Source organism: Hoplias malabaricus, chromosome 1 (genome assembly GCF_029633855.1).
Source record: "Hoplias malabaricus isolate fHopMal1 chromosome 1, fHopMal1.hap1, whole genome shotgun sequence".
Taxonomy (NCBI): domain Eukaryota; kingdom Metazoa; phylum Chordata; class Actinopteri; order Characiformes; family Erythrinidae; genus Hoplias; species Hoplias malabaricus.
Window position 1 is genome coordinate 19,682,895 of NC_089800.1, and position 21,660 is coordinate 19,704,554.

The following is a 21,660-nucleotide window of genomic DNA, read 5'->3' on the forward strand; positions in this document are numbered from 1 at the left end:
ACGTGCAATAAGAGCAGTGTGTGGAGTGAGGCCAGAGCAGTGAGAGCAGAAAGAAGCTCATTTGAATGCCTGGTTGTGAGTGTATTGATCTGGCCTGTGTGTCTGAATGTGTGCAGAACAGTCGTCCAGCACACAGCAAGGCCACATACTTGAGTCCTATTACTTATCTTTACATCACATTGCTCTCCCTCTGAGGAGGCTGCAGAGTTGTTAGGAGAAGGTAGAGAACTGCGGTGGCAGACTGAGGTGGAATGCCAAATTAGGAAGATCACCCAGCACTTAAAGTGAATTCACAAGATAGAAGAGGTTGCTTTCTGAATGTCTATCAAAGATTATAGCTTCTCAGAAGTTGCCCACTCCTGGTAATGTGCTTTGACTTCTTTCATTTTTTTAAAGTCACTCATTCTTTCATTTTCTCTTCCATGAAAACCTAAAACTGGAAGCTTCAAATGTTGTAAAAATATATCTAATATAATGGCTGTACTCTTAAGATTTTTGAATATAATCCTTCGAGTAATCACCCAATTTCCATCTCTCTGATTACTGTTTATTTTTGTATGCGTGATGAAATTCCTTTCCTTACGTTTCATCTTTTAAATAACCTACATAATCCTCTTATATTCCTTCAGTTACTCCCCCTCCCTGATCATTTGGTGCTATGAAAACTGATTGAAGAATAATGAATATGGCATACTGTGATATGCTTTAAAATGTTGATTAATCTGGTAAAATATCTAATGGATATTGTTGCCATTGGAACCAAACCACTCTCTGAAATAGAAATTTTATAGAGAGGGGATAAATGTGTGTGCTTTTGTGGAGATGAATGCAGAAATAATGTATGTGGAATCAGTTTGGAGAATTTTTGCTGGTCCAGTTATTATCACATTTTATTTCCAAATTTAAACAGTTGATATTTTCTGAATGTGGAAAATTCCGAGAGCACTGCTAAGTAGTAAAACTGCAGTGTTTAGATGACACTGAGGCACAAAAACTTTGAGGGGAAAAGCTGCAAAGGAATAAAATCTACAGAACAACCAATAACAATAAGGGAGGACAGTGTGCCTTGGATCTGGACTGAGTCAGATAACCTTGATCCCAGGGATCAGTCGATAGAGGCAGAGATGAAGGGACACTGTCTGAGCCAAATGAATACTCTGGGAGTAGAAATCATTTCCAATTAATGAGTGACAATCAGACACACAGGCCAAGGAGGAGGGCATAGGAGTATTTAGCATAGGCTCTGATCTGTACCCCTGATATTTGTCACCTGGAGGACAGATTAAAGATTATACACAGCACAGTGTTGGGATATAAAGTCATACAAATGTTTCACATGTACTGTATCTCAGTAATTAACTGTAAGTTCTAGTTATAGTACATCATTGCTGTGCTACAAACCCAGGCAGTATAGGAATATTAAAGGTCAAGTATTCATCTTGGATGATTAATTATGGACTTCATCACCACTCCCACTCATGCCAAAAGCACTATTTTAGCACATCACTCCAGAAAACTTTTGTCTCACTCACTGTGCATCAGTTACAATAGTGTGTTTGTGTGCGTATGTGTGTGTGTGTGTGACTATACACTCCTCCTCAAAGAATTTGTGCAAAGGTTGTTGGTGGTGAATCTTGCAAATCCACTTTTTCTGTGAAGAATGATCTCTCCTGCAGGGAACAAATAAGGAAAAGGTCCATATTGGATTTAATTTTATAAATCTATATAATGTCTTTAATTACTTAATTTCATGAAATTTCAGTTCAGTTGATGTAATATATTTATTTATGTAAGAATAACTGACACACTTGAAATTCAAAGCAATTTCATGAAAGTACATTGTATGAATGTACAGACGGGTGATAAATTAGTGTGCAGGTGCTTTCAGACAGGTGTAATTATTGATAGAGTTCAACAATGAATTTACTACTAGCTCTGTAGCATGGATAAAATTTTAAGTAGGCACTGCTGACATTGATTTGGGTCCAAGATGGCTTGTAGCATTTGTGCCAAGGTTCACTGAAGATGTTCTGATTGTGTGTTGTGTCCTAACACTTTCTGTCTTTTACTTGTCAATGTGTTTCATGGCAGTAAAGCATCCTGTAAACCTAAGGACTCAAGCTTAGGATTCAGTTTGCACCTACACATGCAGACACAGGATTTACATTTAGATACATGAATATGTGTGATACTGCTTTGCATATGCTCTTCAGATTGTAGCTATGTATCTATTCATGCAGGATGGTAATGGAGCTCCTCGCTGTGCATCGGCTTTAAATTGCTGGACACACAGAACCATTAGATATTTCACACTGAAATCCATTAACAAACAGCCAGACTGTAAGCCACTTGTGGTATTTGTGCATCAGTAGAGCATATAATCCTTCAAAAGTAAAGGCTCTTGGGAGTTACAGAGGAGTGTTTTGTGCACGTTCTTCTATTTGGCCATTTCAGGTGCATTAATTGTTCCTCATCTCACATGGTCATTTTTATAATTATCTCCTAAAGAGATTAGGATGATTGAGTTTGTTTGATAATATTACATCAGATGTTTATGGTGCCTCCCATTTGTTCAGTTATTTGTTTGATGCAAATCAATTACAGGAAAATCCTAGCATGGGATCAGAGATTATTGGAAAGCTGCTTCTTGCTTCCTAATGATGATGGCTTGCCATGGGAGAGTCATTTTCATTCCTGTCCACTCAAATTGAGCTGCTGGGGACAGTGCTGGATTCCCAATAAGCATGAAGATGCATCTTTGGGATCAGTTAGAGCCCTGTATGTTACCCTGGGGATTTGCAGATGTAACTCCCTTGCTGCTCAGTGCTTTGGGGAGGCTGGAACTCAGACACTGTTCTCGTCCACAAATAAGTATTAAGCATATATGAGGAGTGTGTTGCAATGAAATTTTTATGCCCCAGCCGCCTTGGCCAGAAATCCGGGATGGTAACAAGCAGCTCAGGAGCATGGAACGTTTATTTTACATTCACTTATTTATGTACTCAAGCAAATTTCTGGATCTGTACTTTCCCAAGTATTTCACAGAGATTTTTGTGTTCAGTTTTAGTCTTTAAGCCAGCCTTTTACCTTTAAATACTGTTGTAGTTAGCTGTGGTTAGGGCTGCAAAAGTTCACACCTATTTGTTTTACACTTTGGCCACTTAATATATAAATGTTCGTCTGCACCCGAACCCAGTGAAAGCAAGGCAAGTTGTGCTCCCATCCTTGAAAGACTAAAACATCACATTAAGAGTTTAACTTAAGATTATCTGATGATGGGGCCAACACATAGGACAGCTGGGCTGCTCTGGAGATATATAGAGTAGTGTTTAGAGATGCTAATCACCTCATGGGACTGGCTTGTAACTTAGTTACAAGCCACATAGAATGTACTTAATTACAGTTTTCACCACATAGTACACTATTTCTAACATACTCACTCATATTTACGGACATCCCCACAAGGGGCTGCCATTGTGCCTGGGATCCACGACCATTTGTGTCCATGCCTGTTCACTGTGAAATATACACTATGTAAAGGGCAATTTAGAAATAATTCACAATCAATAAAAATAAAAGACAAATCTTTTTTTTTTACTTCTGTTCAGCTGTATGTCACCTCATAAACAGACAAGTTAATTGCTGTAACCTGCTTCCTTTGACCTTGCTGGGTGGTCTGATACAAAATGTTCACTTCGGTGTCTTTTCTCTGAAAGACTTTTCACAGCTTTCATCTTTTCCTTCAGATATTGTGGATTACTCCTCTGTTTTTGGAAGCAGTCCTATGCACCCTGCAGCTCAGCTATATAAACCTTTGTGTTTACCCATAGCTCAGTTATTGCCTATTCTTTCTTTATTTTGATTATTTGTGTCTGATCCTGTCCTTTCAGTGAACCTTCCTCCTGATCTCACCTCCTGGATTCCATTCCTTGATGACTTCTCTTTGTGTTCCTTATCCTCATTTTCTAAAATTCTCTGCCTTACTTTTTTTCTGTACATTTATTATGTGCAATCTGTTTCAGCTATGAATAATATAAAAGCACAACAGAAACAACAACAACAGAACAATTTATCATACATTCCTTTTATCCTGAAGAGTATAATTTAAAACAAGAGGGCTGGGCCAAATATCCAAAGCAGCATATAGAGGGCAATAATGAGAAGGAAGGAAGGCTTATTGTCTTTAAAACAGCTTCAGTCAATTTTACACTGCAGTTACTAGAGGGAATTTGAGCCGTTCCTCAAGAAGAACAGATTTATTGTAAGTGTCAGCATACAATATGCACTGACGTGATTTTAGAACAGCATTCTTTTCTAAGGTTCAGGTTTCTCCTCATTTCCCTCAAGTCAGAGACCACAGTTTGTTCATGTATTTCTAGCCAAAATGCCCATTAGGTTCATGTTCTTTTTCTTCAGTGTCAGACAAAAACAGGAAACAAGTTTAACACAATGTTCACAGAAGTCTCTATCACTATGAAAATCAGTATTTTCCTGCTCTTCAATTACAGTCTTATTCTCTCAGTTACAACTACCTCAGAATTGTCAGTGTTGGTTTGAAAGTGTTGATGTGTCGACATCAACAGGCTGCTGATGAGAAAAGGAAAGAAACAAAATGGACAATTTGTACTATCCCACATGGGCATTTGAATATACAACACATTGTTATGACTGAACATGAAATTTGATTAACTTGTGCTTGGCTTGTTTGACTGTAAATGTAATAAATTAAATGGTTTCACTCTGTGCTGTACATATTCTATATGCCATGCTTTTTGTAAGGTGCTATGATGTATCCCTAAATATTTTGTATGTTGTTTATATTTTTATAGGGTGTTTTTTTTACCTTTATCACAGTAGAATGTTTTCACTAAACCACTAATAATGACCTCTGTTCTTTCCATTTCATCTTAGTAAATGATGCAGTTAGCTAAATGCTTGGTAGAACAATAGTGTGCACAATGGCACTGTTGGCATAGCTCAAGGGCAGTAAAGTGACTATATTGTGGTAAATCTTTTGTTTCATCATGCTTCACTATTTGATGTTAATTGGCCAATTATTTCCATTGTTCAAAGTGAGAGTGCCACAAAAATGCACACCATGCAAATAAGCAAATTGTGTAAACTAAGCAGTGGTCTTTTACAAATGTTGGCAGATATTTTAGTCAGTTATGGGAACAAGCAGGAGGGTGGACAACATGAACAAATAAAATGCAGTATTACTATACAAGAGATTCACTTTATTATGGGTTTGATAAATTACAATACACTGGGAAAGTAGTGCCTCAAAAATGTTAAAAGCAATGCTTTCTTGTTAAATTCTATACAAACCTATTGAACAGAATACAGTTTGAAGTGGATGAAAGCAAAGGATGCAAACATTGCTTTCTATATCATTCATTATTTTCAATATATCTGCCAGTATCTGTAGGAATTTGCAGCTTGTTTACTGTCTTAGTTTAAAGATGTGAAACACATCCAGGAACCATGGAATCATATTCTTGTTTAGGAACTACAGCTCAAACTCCTATAAAAAAATTATGTTAAGTCTAGTAACTAGCAGAATGGACAATATGAAGTTAGTCTGTCATCGTCGTTATGTTTTTATTTGTATGGTAAAAAAAAAAGTGGGTATACTAAGCATGTTTTACATACCATCTTCAGGGGTAATAATGAAAAAAATAATTAGAAATAATTAGTCTTGATTGGGGCAGCAGAAAATCAAATCAATTAGTATACCTATTTTAAATGGCAGCTGTTGACTTTGGCACTATGATATATTTCGCCTTGTCAACCAGCCCACTAGTCAAGTGCTTGGCTGAGACTAAGAATGTGTGAGAGTCTCAGGTAATAGATATTATGACAGTATAACTTTGTACAGTCAACTGTAATCTTTTTTCCTCTCCACTTCTCAGTGTAATAATCTTTCTTGTCCAACTTAAAGATTGAAAGTACATGTTCAAGAAAATGCCATTAAATATGATGCTACTAATTTATACCTGTGCAAGGTTTGCCTACTGGGCATTTTAATGGATCAGGATGTTCGCACAGTGTCCTTTTGCAGCGTCTTTTGTTCTGGATTCATATAATGACCATAAACGTATAAAAGAAAACTTCCTTCAGCTCTTGGGTTCAGACTTTACTTTATGTTATTGAACATGTGTGAAACCAGGATTGTTTCATGATTTTTATGTGCTCAGGCAATGTAATATGTAGCATGAAAATCAGACCTTCAATTACCAAGTCCTCATCACTTCGATCCTTAACCTATTCACAGCATCACTAAAGATAAATATATACTCTCTGGCTTTCACTGCTCTCTCTGTGGCCACTAGATGTAAAAGAGCTTTCAACCATTCAATACTTTCACAATTCACCTAAGTGAATGTGTCTCTTATTATAGAATGGATGAAACCTTGTCATTCTTTAATTCACTTTGTTCCACTTAAGGGGCTTGAACACTATTGCTGTAGTGCAGCTTAGAGGTTTAATACATGATCCAGGTATGATGTGTGTAGGCACATTTATGGATTTTGTGCTTGTTAGGGTGACTTTTCTACATCAGCTATGTAAGATACAATTAAATGATGTGTATCCTTCTTCCCCAAGCATTTATCCCCAGATTAATTTTGAAGCATCAAATCAGGAATACAATTATTAAGGTGAACATGGAACTCAAACATTATAAAAGTTTTTGTGTGTGTGTGTGTGTGTGTGTGTGTGTGTGTTTTCTCAATACATCTGTTCTCTGTTAAATGTTGTTTGGTTCAATATTATTTTCTGGGCCACTGTAACAGAGTCAAGGGACTCCCCCTGTTTTTTCTCCATGGTTTTCAAAAGCATCCAAAATGTCACCCAGTTGGAGTTTGGCTGCTTTTGTAAAGCCTGTCCTCATTCACCTGGACACAAGGTGCCTTGTAGTGTAAAGTCATGCAGGTACAACGAAATGAGAGGTAACACTGAAACAAACCCGAGGATGCCGGGGGCTGTGGACCTTGTTTCTGTTAGCTTGGGAAAGCAAGCAGCTTCCTTGGTGGGGGGGGTGCTGGGCAAACTGAAATATAGATGTGCGAGGGGAAGAACATATTTCACATCCAGAATGTCTGTGTTTGGCCAGACACACATTTCTGGGTGATTAATTTCACTGAAGACTGAAAGAGCATGAAATATGTTTAATTAGCTATGGCAGCTTTCCCTTTAAGGTATATAAAACTGCTTCCTCATATTTCTGAGCTCCTAATGATGATGGGTGTAATTTTATATCCAGAGCATTAACTAGAATACATCGTGTTTTTTAGCAAAACTGAACAATATAATAATAGCAGCCAGTACTGATGTTTCATAATTTAAGCTCTCCTTTAGTTGCACAATTAGAAACTTATACTGTGATTGTGATTTACAGCCATGTTAAATATCTGTCTGTAGACCAGTAGTTCTCTGGAGAACTTGGGTTTATTTTTACATCACACATTTAAATTGTTTGCTGTGAACATGGCATTGGCCTCTCATTAAAAAGTCATTGCCAAGTGTGACCTCGGCTAATAACAGATGAATCCATTTAAAGTCCACATCACATGGTCATCTTACAGCACTGGCCATGATTAACATAAATGGACCTACATTTATTTTTCCACTTTAGTGTGTTTTCAGCCACTTTTCATCATATTCAATGTTGTTATTCTCTTGTTTGGTTCACTTAAAATTCCAAGCCATGTGGCTTTATACTCTTACAGCTCATTATATGCTGTCTGGCTGTTTTGCATTGTTCTGGCACTGGCAGCACTTGCTAGAAACTCACATTTAATGGTTCAGTGACTGGATGAGTACAAGGCAAGCAGCAGAATGCTGTCAAGACTAACTTCATGAAAGCCAGATTAGGAGTTTAGAGCTTGTGTTGATGAATGAAACACAATCAGCCATCTGCTTCCCTTCTTCTTTTTTCCTCTGAGTTATTTCAGACAGTGTTAGGCAGCAAAACTAGATGCCTCCATCATGCCATTTGGTTTGTTCACACACTGAATAATAATAATAATAATAAAAGGTGGCAAAAGGGCTCTTTGTAGCAGTGCCACAGAAGAACAATTTTGGTGCCATAAAGACAATTTCTATAACTTTTTTTTTGAAAAACAGAACCATTTACTACACTAGTTTTCTTAAAAAATGTAAAGTGCATTACAAATAAAATTCATTATTATTATTATTATTATTAGTAGTAGTAGTAGTAGTAGTAATTGCGCAAAATCTTTAGACAACCCAGTTTTACATTAGTTTATTCTGTTTAGAATATACAGCTGAAAAGCTATAGAAGAATTATGGGTTGAGTCAACCTGCTGAGGAACTGAATCACCACCTCCATCACCACAGGGCCCTGCAGAAAGGTTACACAGAGAGACCTAGTTACATTTTACATCAGTATGAATTTTAATCTCTTCACTACAGGGTAAAGGTTTTGTGTTGTTTGGTGCTATAGGTTTTCTTCAGCTGAGGTTTATCTGTGAAACATCCACTGCCCCCCGTTTACCACATGTGTTATTCTGCATAATTTCAAGTTCAGATTCCTATGTTTATTACTCTTGTTGAAACCTGGTACTTGATTGTGTGTTGTTAGAGGAAAGCATATTCTCAGATGAAACGTGGTGTTTTTTTTAGGAATGGTTTCAGTGCCCTGGTCATTCTGTTTAGCTGTTTTTTTTAACTGAGCGTAACTGAGCGTAAAAAAAATGGCTTTTTTTCTGATTTTAAGATGTCAATAAACAAATAAATAAATGATACGCCACATTTTGTCCCCAGTACTTGAAAGCAGAAGCAAATATACACAGCGGTTGTGCACTGGTGTTTATAGGACAATTATGTATTTAATTGTGATCTCTCCAGAGGATATGTAAAGTTTTTTCCTACAAAACTCAACGTAACATGTAATTTGACTATGGCTGTTGAAACTTTTATGCACTATTTAACATGTCACAAATAAGTACAGACTTTGCAATCTGCCATCTTTTGGGAATCTTTGTTCTATCTTTGATTTGGTCCCTGTTTGTATTTTCATAACTATTATCCTCATTTTAAGACCTTAAATGCTCTGATGAATCAACATGCCAGTATGTCTCTGACCATTAACATTAGAGAGGACTTTCAGTTATTTTAGATCTGCTGTTTGGAGAGCCATCAGGCAAATTTCAGTGCCCTATCTCTGGCCGTCAGAGTGCTGCTTACTATGCTGCTGACTAAGCAGGACCATTTAAAGCCAATAGGTCCCGTTGGCCTGATTGCCATTATGGAGCAGTGCCAAGGCATCCAGCAGGTGCTGTTGTGTACAGGACAATCTGGAGTTCACTGTGGAAACTATCTTATCCAGGTCAGCACGTGTGGCTGCCATGTCTCAGTAATAAACCCTGGGTGACATGCACTATTCCTAATGTTCACACCTTGCTTTGTTGTCAGAGCAAGAATGATGTTCAGAGCTTGGACCAGAAGCTCAACAACTGATGGCACTCTTGTTTAAATAATTTCATTTTGAATACTGACTGCACACCAGTTGCTGGCAGATTACAGGAACATACAGTACATGCTGCCTTCCTGCAATCTAGAGTTGTTGAGGTGAATATTGGGCTCAAACCCACTGATAAAAAGTGGCTTTCATTAGCAGTGCTTTGTGTGTAATAGTCTTATGTAGGACCCTATGATTGAACAATAACAGAATCACTTAACCGAATAGTAAAAATGGAATTGAGATATAAAAAAAGAAAAAAAGAATAAATACATTTGCTGACTGCATGGTGCCTACTCGCCTCGTCTTGGCTGTTATGCTCCCAACCTACAGTTGAGTTTGAATTGGACTGAATTCTAAGAGCATTCTGTCCAAACTCAAAGGTAGCCTAATAACATTGTTTCAAGCTCATTGAAATTCTGTCTCGATCAGACTGTGCACTATCTACATTCACCTAAAGTAAGCCTGTACCTAAATAGCCTCTCAACTCTAACTGAAAAAAAAATCCCCTAAAAAATTTGCCTGAATTAAATTGAGGAATTTCTGTCAAGAGTGGACTGTAGCTCAAGAAAATCTGGTAGCCCGACAAACATCCACTAAATTCAAAATCTCAACTCTAAACAAACACAGTTTTGTCCAAATCTGACTGCAGCTGGTGGACATCAAAATTGCCATAAAAGGATAGTAGCTTGACAAAATTGTCTAATCTGAGTGAAGCCCAACAAAGAAAGCTCAGATGTGAGTGTGCAGATTTTTTAAACGTAACAATGCATTCTTCGTTCTGAACTTGATATATGAGGGATGTAGGTATTCTGTAACTCTGGAGTCTAAGCATCTGAACACAAATATCTTCCTCTGCCCCTAAGTCTGTGAGCAGTGAATACAGTGTTACAGCTGGTATACTGAGCTCCTGATGACTTTCATTATGTCTCCTGTTCCTACAGACTAGTCTGTTGCTGACACCTTACAAATATATTGTTTTTTTTAAAGCAGAATATCAAAATATCTTTTTTTTTTTGCACTGCTAAAGTCAGATAGTTTTTCTACAGTTTTGTGTTGATGTTTGTATTTTCAGGCTTTGTTCTGTTCTGTTTTCATGTTTGCATGTTGCTGCAGCACAGACAAAATCCCTTTGGAACAATACAGACTGCTGAGTTATGTATTCTGCTACTGCTTAGTCCATCCATCTGCTAGCATAATACAAACTCTGAAAAGGCAGTTTTCTTATGGCAAAGGAAAGGGACAACACCATAAAATTCAGAGTCTTGGAATGATATACAGAGTGAGCATTATTTACAAAGAACTCCTTGCTAAGTATTGTGGTATACATTGAAGGTATACACTCTTAGCTGAAAGGGTTTCTTATTTATTTAAAAAGGCTAATTTAAAAATCTAACAACTTAGCAAAACCCTGTTTGTTACTGCACATATTTGCATTGTCCAGATTATGGTCAAGAAGCTGCTCTCTGCCTTTTTCATATTTGAAGTGAAAATCCATTGGCAGGGGAATTCATGTTTTTGGTTTATTTATTTATTTATTTTTACATTGTTAACATGTCTGTGTGGAATTATATGTTAGAACATGAATCAGGGCAAAACAAGTACTCAACACCAATGTCATGCCTCTTCTCGTCCAAAACACTGATGTGTGTTGAGCATACTGGCACAGATTTACTGCTCTCACATCATCCAGTGGAATCCTTATATAAATATTTTTATATAAATATAAATATAAATAAAAAAAATCCTTGTTCTATTTTCATTTTTCCTTTTTTTCCAGAGAGAGAGAGAGAGAGAGAGAGAGAGAGAGAATGTGGCTACATGTTACTGCTGCAAAGGGAAAAGCTGTCAAATTTTGTTTGGACACAGGTGTAACTTGTTGGTATTTAGATTGAAGGTATCTGGGTGCTCTGCAGATGGCCATATTGCATAATGAGGTGTTCATTCTGATGGACTGATGTGTCAACTGTAGCTCTCCTTTGTGACCAGGAAGTGTTTATTTGAAATGTCCACTGTTTACTGCAAGACATACTTAATTAATGTTTATACATTAAGAAAAGTGATATAAACGTGATATAAAACACTATGAGTATTATTTTGGTACTCTGTTGACCTCAGATGGTTGAAGAAATGGTGTAATACACTAAAAATAAAACAAAGAACAAAAAAAAAGAACTGTTGGGAGACAATTTATATAAATATTGTCAAAAAATTATTAATACCATGTATTTATATAGTTTATTATAAATGTATGACTTAATGTGTATTAAATAGGAATTTGAAGCAGTTTAAACAAGGAAGTGTTGTTAGTTGTGTCAATTTGTTTAGTCAATTTCAGTTATTTACATCTGTTCAATTAAAAAATAAAAACAATGCAATTTCAAGCATTGTAAGAAAAGCAACTCCATTAGAAAATATAGTATATAACAAATAAAAAAATAATGAAAAATGAAAAATAATGCCCAACAAGTGGAAACCAAATCAAAAACTTCTGGCCAAATTAACAATGTCATGATGTATGTCGAATGCAAATCTTATTCTTTTTCATTTTGGGAACTTTTGTCATCAAGAATACCATAAATATCAACTTGTAAGTCCTCCAAATTTTTGAGGTTGAGCATATTTCTCCACTGGCTTAGTTTACCCCACAGCATCTAGTTCACTTTGCAGAATATCCACTGTTATAGCTTACAAATTCAAGCTAATATTTAGTTATATTTTCATGGTTTTACACATTGGTAAATAACAAACAGGTATCATAAATATTTTAGACCTCAGTACAATTGCTTTGATGTAGTAGACATTATATTTGATATGCTAACATTTTACTTTGACAAGACCCCAGTGCCCCCCACCACACCCAAATATATGGTCACATGAAAATAAAAGTGCACAGCTGCCAATATACAGAGGGAAGGTCCACTTAACCAATGGCTCATCTTTTGCCTCTCTCCCAGACTGTATTAGAGCATTAGAGAAATTCATAGTTGGCATTTTTGTAAATATGTCTTTGGCAACAGTTAATTTTGGCATCCATAAAGCCACTGGGTAAAATTAGTAAAGTTTAATTCTGAATGTCAGTAGTAAATAGCAATGTATTGAACCAGATAGTATATCACAAATCTTTGGAAATCATTTTGTATCATGGCACCTCATCATATACCAGTCCAATCTTTAAACACAGAAGTGGGCCATCTGCTCCAGATGAAATCTACCTGGCAACTACATGCGTCTGCACAGTATTAAGTGTGTGTTCAGCTGCAGCTGTCCTTTGCTCAGCTTTAATAGCTTCTGACAGCCCCTAGAGCTGCCACATCCATTACCATCTCCACTCAGCTTTCAGAAATCTCTGTCCTCCATGGCACATGTACTCTCACTCACATTCATTGGATTTGTACACTCAGTTATAGTCTTGTGCAAAATTTCATACACCCCTGCTCAAATTACATGTTCTGTTAATTTTCTCAGTGAGTTACAGAGAAATATGTAACAAGGAACATAACATATTGTCAATGTCCCAACACAGTAAGTTTACAGGAGAAGAAAAAAACGTCTTGACTTTCAGTGGAAGTAAATTCTCACACAGTGTGAAGGACAGCTGCACAAATGCTGTAGTAAACTAAAAATCCACAAAACATTCAGATACATATTTTTAATTGGACAACAACGTTATTCTGCAAATATTAATGCATGACTTATGTTTATCATGCACCCTTAAACACACTTTTACCTCCACAAGATGCAAGTTATTCCTACACCTGTCGCTGCACAGGACCCTTTCCCAGAACTCTGCAGACACATATTGTTTTGTGTCTTACTAGGGATTCTTAGTGTAGCTGTGTTAACTTTTCATTAACACAACTCCTATTCCTTATATTCGCAAACAGCAAAAGCAGATTTCAAAGGTGACCAGAATACTACAATCAAGTGTACAATCAATGCTCTAATGAAGCAGCTGAAACACAGTAATTACAAGTATCTGTGAAGTTCTGTATCTCAAGCTCTGTCATAATGTCAAAATCACAGAATCCTGGAATTTCTACATTGTAGCCTTTTATTAAAAGCAGAGAATGTGAATTTTAACCACACATGAATTGTTTAAGTACACATTTAACCTTTTGGAATATACTTAAGTAAAAGAAATATAATTTTTGTTTGTCCCAAACATTATGAAAGGCACAGTCTCACTGTACATATAAAATGGGTATTGTGTACAGGAGAGTTCAGCAGTGTTACATTTTATATTGACAGGATTGTCAAGCTTCCATCCTCTCCAGTTCCACCAACAGCTTATATTGTCATCATCCAAATACCTCCTGCCATTCAAAAGTGATCCGTTTCACAGGTGAATGTGTTGCCTGATCTGAAGGGTCCATGTCCTTTGGCCAAGCTCTAGCTGAAGTTTTAACCTGCCACGCCATGAGCCCTCACCCTTAATTGGAAGTGCAGCCACAGCTGTGCCACTGGCAGCAGCATCTGGTGTTGTTTACTTCAAGGACTACACATCCCAGAACTGTTTCATGCCTATCCGGCTTCATGACTCAATGTCTGTTTCCCTGCTTTCGGTCTTAACCCAAGCATGGAAGGGAAAAAAAACAAAGTGTGTTCAAATCAACAGGTTGCCAATTGATGCCAGGTCCATCAGTCAGCACAGTGATAAGACTCCAATAACAGCTTCAATTTTGGGCTCTGGGATTGCTCTGTTCATATGAGAATAAAATTTGCATTTCCTGAAGGAGATGCATTGATTGCAAGGCAAGACGTAGTCTTCAGTTAGGCAGAAAAAAAAAAAGATAAGATAAAGAAAGGCAAAATGAAAAAGAAAAAAAAGCAAAAAGATCAGAAATGCAGACAAGGAAAAGAAAAACACGGATCATTTTTATTAGGGATAGTATAAATGAAATGGAGAGTGGTGTGTAAACAAGCTCAGCTGCTTCTAGATGGTTATGTTCAAGAGGAATTCAAACTAGTGTTAGGGTCTCTTGATACAGAAACCGGGTTTTGTAAATCAATCAGGAATTGGTATTAATTTTAAATATTTTATAAAGTTTCATTGTTATAAAAATGAAAACTCGGACATGCTTGTTCCCACTTTGTTAATGACATTTGAGAGAAGATATATAAAAGATAATAGGAAAACATTTAAGGGATAATAATACATGATGTCCTTAATAAGAATCTGCAATCTGCAGTTTATTGACATGCCAGACTAACAGCAATATTCCATGAATAAAAAAACACTGCTGCCACTATAGACCTGCTGTATCATTGAAATGAATTAGCATTGAAGAGTGCAACTTAATGATTTTGGTAGCAACATTGCAAGTACAGAAAATACAGAATTTTAAGGAATGTGAGGTCTTGGAATATTAATCATATCTGAGTTGGAAGCACAGAGCATAATCAGATTTATATCTTCAGTATGTTGCATAAACAAGGAATTTCTCTTGGTGAATGGACTCATTTATAACCGGAGCTTACAGGTCAAGCAAGTTAACACATAGTTAACACAGTCAAAAGAGCATATAACATACAGAAAAAATGTTCCCCTCACCACAGATGTAGTCAATTAGGCAAAACATATTTGGTGTTCGAATTTCAATTTTACAGTTTAAAGTTACAATGCTAACATGGCTAACAAATACTAGAAATCAATAGTGATTTCATAAGTACATAACAAAAACTTCTTAGCATATCCATGTCTTCAGTAATGTAGAAATACAGTAAGACTCTTTATGAACAATAGAACAGAACAATATTTCAGCATGCAGTTGAATGCGGCAGTCAGCCATTTTATATGACAGGTGTTGCAGGCATATGAATGCTACAGATAGTTTATCTGATACGTGTGTGCGTGTATGTTAATTTTCATTGTCTGAACTGAAGATATATGTTGAAATTTTAACATCTGTTACATTGTGTGCTGCAAAGGAAATGCAATATTTTCCCCTTGGTGTTAATCTAGTTTTTTTTTTTTTTTTTTTTTTTTTGTTCATTACAGTGTTCACAGTAGGTTGTCACTTGTCACAAAACACATAGAAACGTCTGTGCAACCTCAGCAACAAGGTGAATGTGTTTTGAGCTACATTAGGAGAAGTTTTGATGATGTGTTTAAAGAAATTTGGGGACTATAAGCAACATTAGCCTTGCATGTCTTCAACAATATCAGTACATCTAGTCTACTTAGAAATAAGATTTTTCACCAAACTGTTCCCTTTGGCATTCCTTAGGGGAAATTATTGTTGTTGCTATATGAATTTATTCCTCAGGAGTGATAAGAAAATTATGTTGAAATTTCATATGAATATCTTGCGTATATTTTTTCATTTAAATATTTTCCACTCATTGGAACAATTCAATCAGAAGTAAAGATTTCTAAACTTTCAAAACGTCCAAACTGCAAGGTGTCCACTGATGTTAAAGAGGGTCAGAGGAAAAAACTATTAACGTGTTGTTCTTCTAGCTTTGATGACTCTGAGCTCTATTAGCAATACAGAAACATTCAAAGGCATTCTTTTAACACACAATTTCAGGCAGAGCAGGTCCAGAGTTTCAGTTTATACTTATTCTCATCCCATTGCTTCTTAATATGTGGGTTTTTCAATCTTGAGAGTAGGACTGTGTCTGGGGTTTGATATTAAAGATTTGTGCTGGTTAGTAGGTTGTGGCTGGGACGAATTAAGAGGCTCTAGTGTTTGTTCTTTTAGGTCTTCTAGACATATCTTTGACAACTTTTTGTTATCTTTCTTGGCCAGAGATTTTATTCAGAGACAAATGCTCTCTCTAACCCTGAAGCAACACATTATAGCCATAGACACTATAAAAAACATAGACACGTATATTTGAGCACTGAATGTGAAACTTTGTGACATCATGTCCTGGTCTTACTCCTCTACCAATTAAAGCCACTTCAGTGAAGCATTACTCCTGCAATCTGTCAGATCCACTAAGCGTTTGCGACAAAGATGCAGAGACCAACAATTCACAGCTTGAACTCAGCTTGTAAATCTTACTGAAATAAGGTGCCATTTGGTCACAAATAGCAGTTCAATACTGTCAGTAAACCAGTGCTCTAGATGTCCAAAGCAACAGCCAGAAGGCTAAAGTTAGAAAATACAAAAACTAGAAAGCTGCAGAATTGCTTTATAATTTTCATTTGCACTTCATCCAAATGTTTGTTCAGTCCCATTTTCTTTGTGTGTTTGAGTGTTGTCTGGTCAGGAATAATTGGTTTGTGTATAAAGGCTTTGCTGCCATGGATTGACTGGGGACAGAATACTAAATTAATTCCTCTCTGTGAGGCTTTATGTTCTTGATTGTTCAGTGCATAAAAACGATCACCAAGGTTTCGATTTGAAAAAAAGCATATAGTTAGCAGTTGGATATATTAATACTTATATATCTGGACAGTGCATCATTTACGTCATAAATACTTTGTTAATGTCTGTGATAACAGAAGGATCTTTTTTCTTTTTTAAAATAAGCGGTCGGATCAGTGTTGTCCTGAAATTCTTACCTGCATCATTAATTGCACTTCTGGGACAAATTGAGATGAATCAGTACTGTAAAAATAAATCTGTAAATTACATGTTCACATTGTGTAGTCCTGCATAAAACCACATTACACCATTAGAATGAACCTCTCCTTAATCCTGTTCTTGTTATTTTTCTGATGGCATTTTTTCCCCTCTTCCTCCTTCTGCTCCTACTGAAGGTGAGCAGGATCAACACGGTGGTGAGTCGTAAGAGGGAACAGCGTGTGCTCATCTTAGTGATCACCATGGTGGTGTGTTACCTGTTCTGCTGGCTGCCATACGGTATCATGGCTCTGGTGGCTACGTTCGGACAGCCCGGCCTGGTTACTCCAGAGGCCAGCATTGTTCCATCTCTGCTCGCAAAGACCAGCACAGTCATCAACCCCATCATCTACATCTTTATGAACAAACAGGTGAATACTTACACCGGAGACTACTACATTTACACATAAAGTGCAACACTTTATTTGAGGGAAATATATAAGAAAAGGTTAATTTGAACAGTAAGGCTTTGCTTACTAATAAAGTCTAATAAATTTAATAAACATTAAGAAATATTCAGGATGTGTTCCTGCCTTGCGCCCAGTCATCCCAGGCTCCGGATCTACTGCAACCCTGAACTGCATAAGACAATGTATAAATTAATGAATATTTAACATTTAATAGTTAACCATTTCCAAACCTCTTTTTGAATGAAGCACTTTTTTTATTGTAACTATTTTTGTGTGTATTTCTAGTGCTCACAAACACTCATTTGCGATGGAAAAATGTTTTATTTAGTATGCATTATATAGTATGCAAACACTTCTGCACAGTACTGCATGGTTTATAATAAAATAAAAGCCCCCAAAATGTTTGTAAGTAAATATGCAAGTTTAGGAGTTCACACTAGCTATTGTAAAGGCTTTTGAGAAACAATATAAAATGTAACTAGATTATTATTATTTCCCCTGGAGACACAAGTAATGAAACTTGTAAGCAATCATTTTCATTCAATTTTGATAAGAGGCATCAACAGCAATGAGTAAAAGGAAATGTGACATATTGTTGGTATAGTGTCGTAAGTAATACTGCAGACCTCAAAGTAAATAAAGTTCAGTGCCCTGCTCAGGCAAGAAACCATCCATACTAATTGTTACTACTTGAGGACTGAAGACAAAACATAACTTGATGTATAATTAGTTGTAGATCCATATACTGCCTGGTGTTTCCATTAATCTGTCTATATCCTATATATTTAATTTGGTTTGTGGAAAAATTGCATCTTTTAGAAGTCATTATAGATTATTGTGTTCTTAATGTCAAGCACAAATGCAAAGTTTTATAAAAACACTTGGCCAAATGATTGTTTACATGTTACAGACCCATGATTTGTCTCAGAAAATGTGTCAACTTTGTGTCTCAAGCCAGTGGGTGAAAACACTTCTTGTTTACAGTTAATCACAGCAAACAAGACTGTGAAGGCAATGCTAATTGCAGTTGACAATGTAATAAGTTACAAACTACTTACTCTTACTTTGAACTTAATTATCACCAAAAGAAGTGAAGATATTTATCATTTTCTCTCAAAAGTATGCTAACTTTATGATTGTATATGTCATTCGTTTGAGGAGAATTTTTATTTCTGCAGGAAGCCTTATCACAGTATGGAAATAATGTAATCTGTTTGAAGCATATGGCCTTATATATACTGTTTATATTCTGTGTGTACACTGGCGAATGTTTGTGTCATGATGCATGCAATAATGCGGTAATGAAGACACTGGACCAAGCTCATCGAAGAAGACGCCGGTTCCCCTGTATGTCATTTTCAGTCTTCAATTCCTCCCAGCCCGTAACCATGGAAACTGTGAGTTGAGGCGAGTTGAAGACTTAAAGTGCTGTACAGATTCAAGTATCCACCTGGTCTGTCTCCAAGCCTGGCAGAGATGGAGTGACAGCAGTAGAGGAGATGAGGAAGGAAGTTAAGAGTTCGAAAGGGGAAAAAATAGGTGATTGAGCGCAAGGTTTTGCTTCAGGAATGAGCTGGGAAGCTCTTGAGCTGGTAAGTAAACAGGAGCAAGACTGGTATTGCGTGTGTCAGGGAGCTGTCACTTATTATGTTTTGCATTAATTATGTTTGCTTATTTTTCTCCTGTGCCCCTAAGAGCTGAAAAACGTTTCTGAGGTTCCCTCAGTTAGCATTTTCACTTTTACTAAGAGCACATCATACACTTGAGGAAACCCTCAGGTAGTTAACTGTAAATTCTCAGAAATCATGGCACAGAACTCTCATTTGGGTGGTACACCTTTCTTCACTGGGTGGCACTTCAGACACAGAATGGTGGGAGAACTTTTAAATATTTTCCGGAGAGACAGCTTTACACTCTGTCCAGTTACAGGGGTTGTCAAATGAAAGTGAAACACCTGGTTTTAGACCACAATACTTTATTATTATGGTGTAGGGCCTCCTTTTGACTCGCTCCTCCAAAACACCCCAAAGTGGCTCAGTAATATTTAGATCTGGTGACTGTGTAGGCCATGGGAGATGTTCAACTTTACTTTCATGTTCATCAAACCAATCTCTCACCAGTCTTGCTGTGTGTATTGGTGCATTGTCGTCCTGATACACGGCACCGCCTTCAGGATACAGTGTTTGAACTATTGGATGCACATGGTCTTACTGGTGCAATGTGCAATTAATGAAGATTGGCCACCAGACTGCTCCAATTTAGCCATGAAACCTCCCACACTAAAATGACAGGTGTTTCAGTTTCATTGTCTAACTTTTGTAAATTTGCAACAAAGAACCCCAAAATCTATCTGGGCCTGAGCATACATGCCATGCAAAATCAGATTATTAAATTAAAATCTAGCTTCCTTAAACTGATTCCTTAATTTTAATTTCTAGACCTTATTACAATCTCAGAAATGGTATGTTGTTTATATGACCACTTGAAAAATCAGATAACAGCAGAAATCTGATTGAGTGGATTACTAAGCACATGTAAACACACTCATTGATTCTATAAAATGTGTCTTGACCCCAGGCTTTTCTCCTAAATCTGAATGTAGTGTAGCCTTAAAGCAAACCTTAGTCTTGAGTTGTCTTCACACTGATCCCCAGTTTAAAATGAAGATGAGTCTCAGTAAGTAAACCTACAACCAGCTGGAATAAAAGATGGACTCCTCTGAAGAGGTAAAGAGATTGAATATTTTGTCCATGACTCCTGAACAGCCAAGAACAGCATCATTCCGTACATTACTGTAGAACACCAGAAACAATGCTGGATATCCAAATCAAGAATGGATCTCTCAAGATTAGTGCATCTATGAAAAAAATATGTTTGCTGATGAACGTTGCTGAGGCCCACTCAGTTGGTGTTCTCTCTTTTATTAATGGTTCAGGCCCAAGTAATCTTTTGTATGTGCATTCCCCAAGTGGCATATCTGTTCTCTAATTTTGATCCCACCAGTTCAGAAAACCTTATCCCATGTGTCAGCTGTCTAGTTCCAGAGCATAGTTTTTTTTTGTTTGTTTGTTTTAAATTAAATCTATTGACTTTCTAAATGTTTTTAGACAAAGTATTGAGATGTATTTTCAAAGTGAAAAGATGAACATAGACCTGATATCTCATATAAAACCTTTTATTATTTATCTGTTTTGTGTTAAGAGTCTTATTTCGCTATATATCAAGTAAGAAAATTAAAAATAATTAGATTTTGTCTCATGACCGTGAAAGCTGACATAGGTTGCCTTGCCATATTGCATGCATTGAGTGAAACCCTTGGGCAGAATACCTCTTAATATTCTCTGAGGGCTTTTAAAGGTGGCACCTGCACTTAAAAATGGAAAGTGACGCAGACTGACACATGGTGAAATAAGTCCTAGTGACAGCAGTTTGCAAAATAACACACTTTTGAAGCAGGGCTATCCTAAGAGATGTAGCAGTAAGCAGTACAGTGTTATTCAGTTCTTCTCATTGGCTTTCACTATTCTGAGCCACCTGCAAAACAGCATAATTGGTATGAAAAAGGAGCCTGAGTTTTCAGTCCTTGGTGATGCACTTCATCATTTCTGGAGCAGAGAACCCTCCACTCATTAGGCTAACACTGCCTCACAGTATATACAAACCTGGGCTATGCCGGCCTCTATTGAATATTAATTCATATAGCATGAATATCAACATCAGTCGTCATTTCTTTTGTTACCTAATAGGCAAAGAAAAGAAAAAGAAAAAAAAAAAAACAGCTCCTCAAGCTCCTCACAGGGAGGGCATGTATATCTTAGTGGGAGGTTGTTAAGAATTTCATGCAATTTCTCAAATATATATTTAGGTTTTGTACATTTGGGTTTTACTTTATTCCTCCATACTCTCATTATACTGTTCCAGTGGGCCTCTAAAAATGAGTGCATCATTCTGTAATCATTTACAGCTTGCTATAAACATGGCCCAAGGCATGCACTTTTCTTTCTGCTTAGTTGTCTAGCCATTCCGTCTAACCTAACAAGATGGAGAGCTTTGTCTGTTGTATTTCTCTACACCTTATTTTACCATACATATTGGATCCTTAAGAATATGCATGTGGAGTATTATGCAAAAGTTTTGGCACTCCAGAAGAAATGACATGCTTTGTTCAGCCTGAACCTAAGTACACATG

General features: G+C 36.7%; 1 protein-coding gene across 1 annotated transcript in view; it reads left to right on the forward strand.

Annotated features, from left to right (window-relative positions):
* The window catches only part of tmtopsb (teleost multiple tissue opsin b), a 56,226-nt gene that overhangs the window by 29,012 nt on the left and 5,554 nt on the right, over window positions 1-21,660 (forward strand). The window contains exon 5 of the mRNA XM_066674212.1: window positions 17,199-17,432. Coding sequence (XP_066530309.1) covers window positions 17,199-17,432 — 234 coding nt within the window. The remainder of the gene's footprint in view (window positions 1-17,198; window positions 17,433-21,660) is intronic.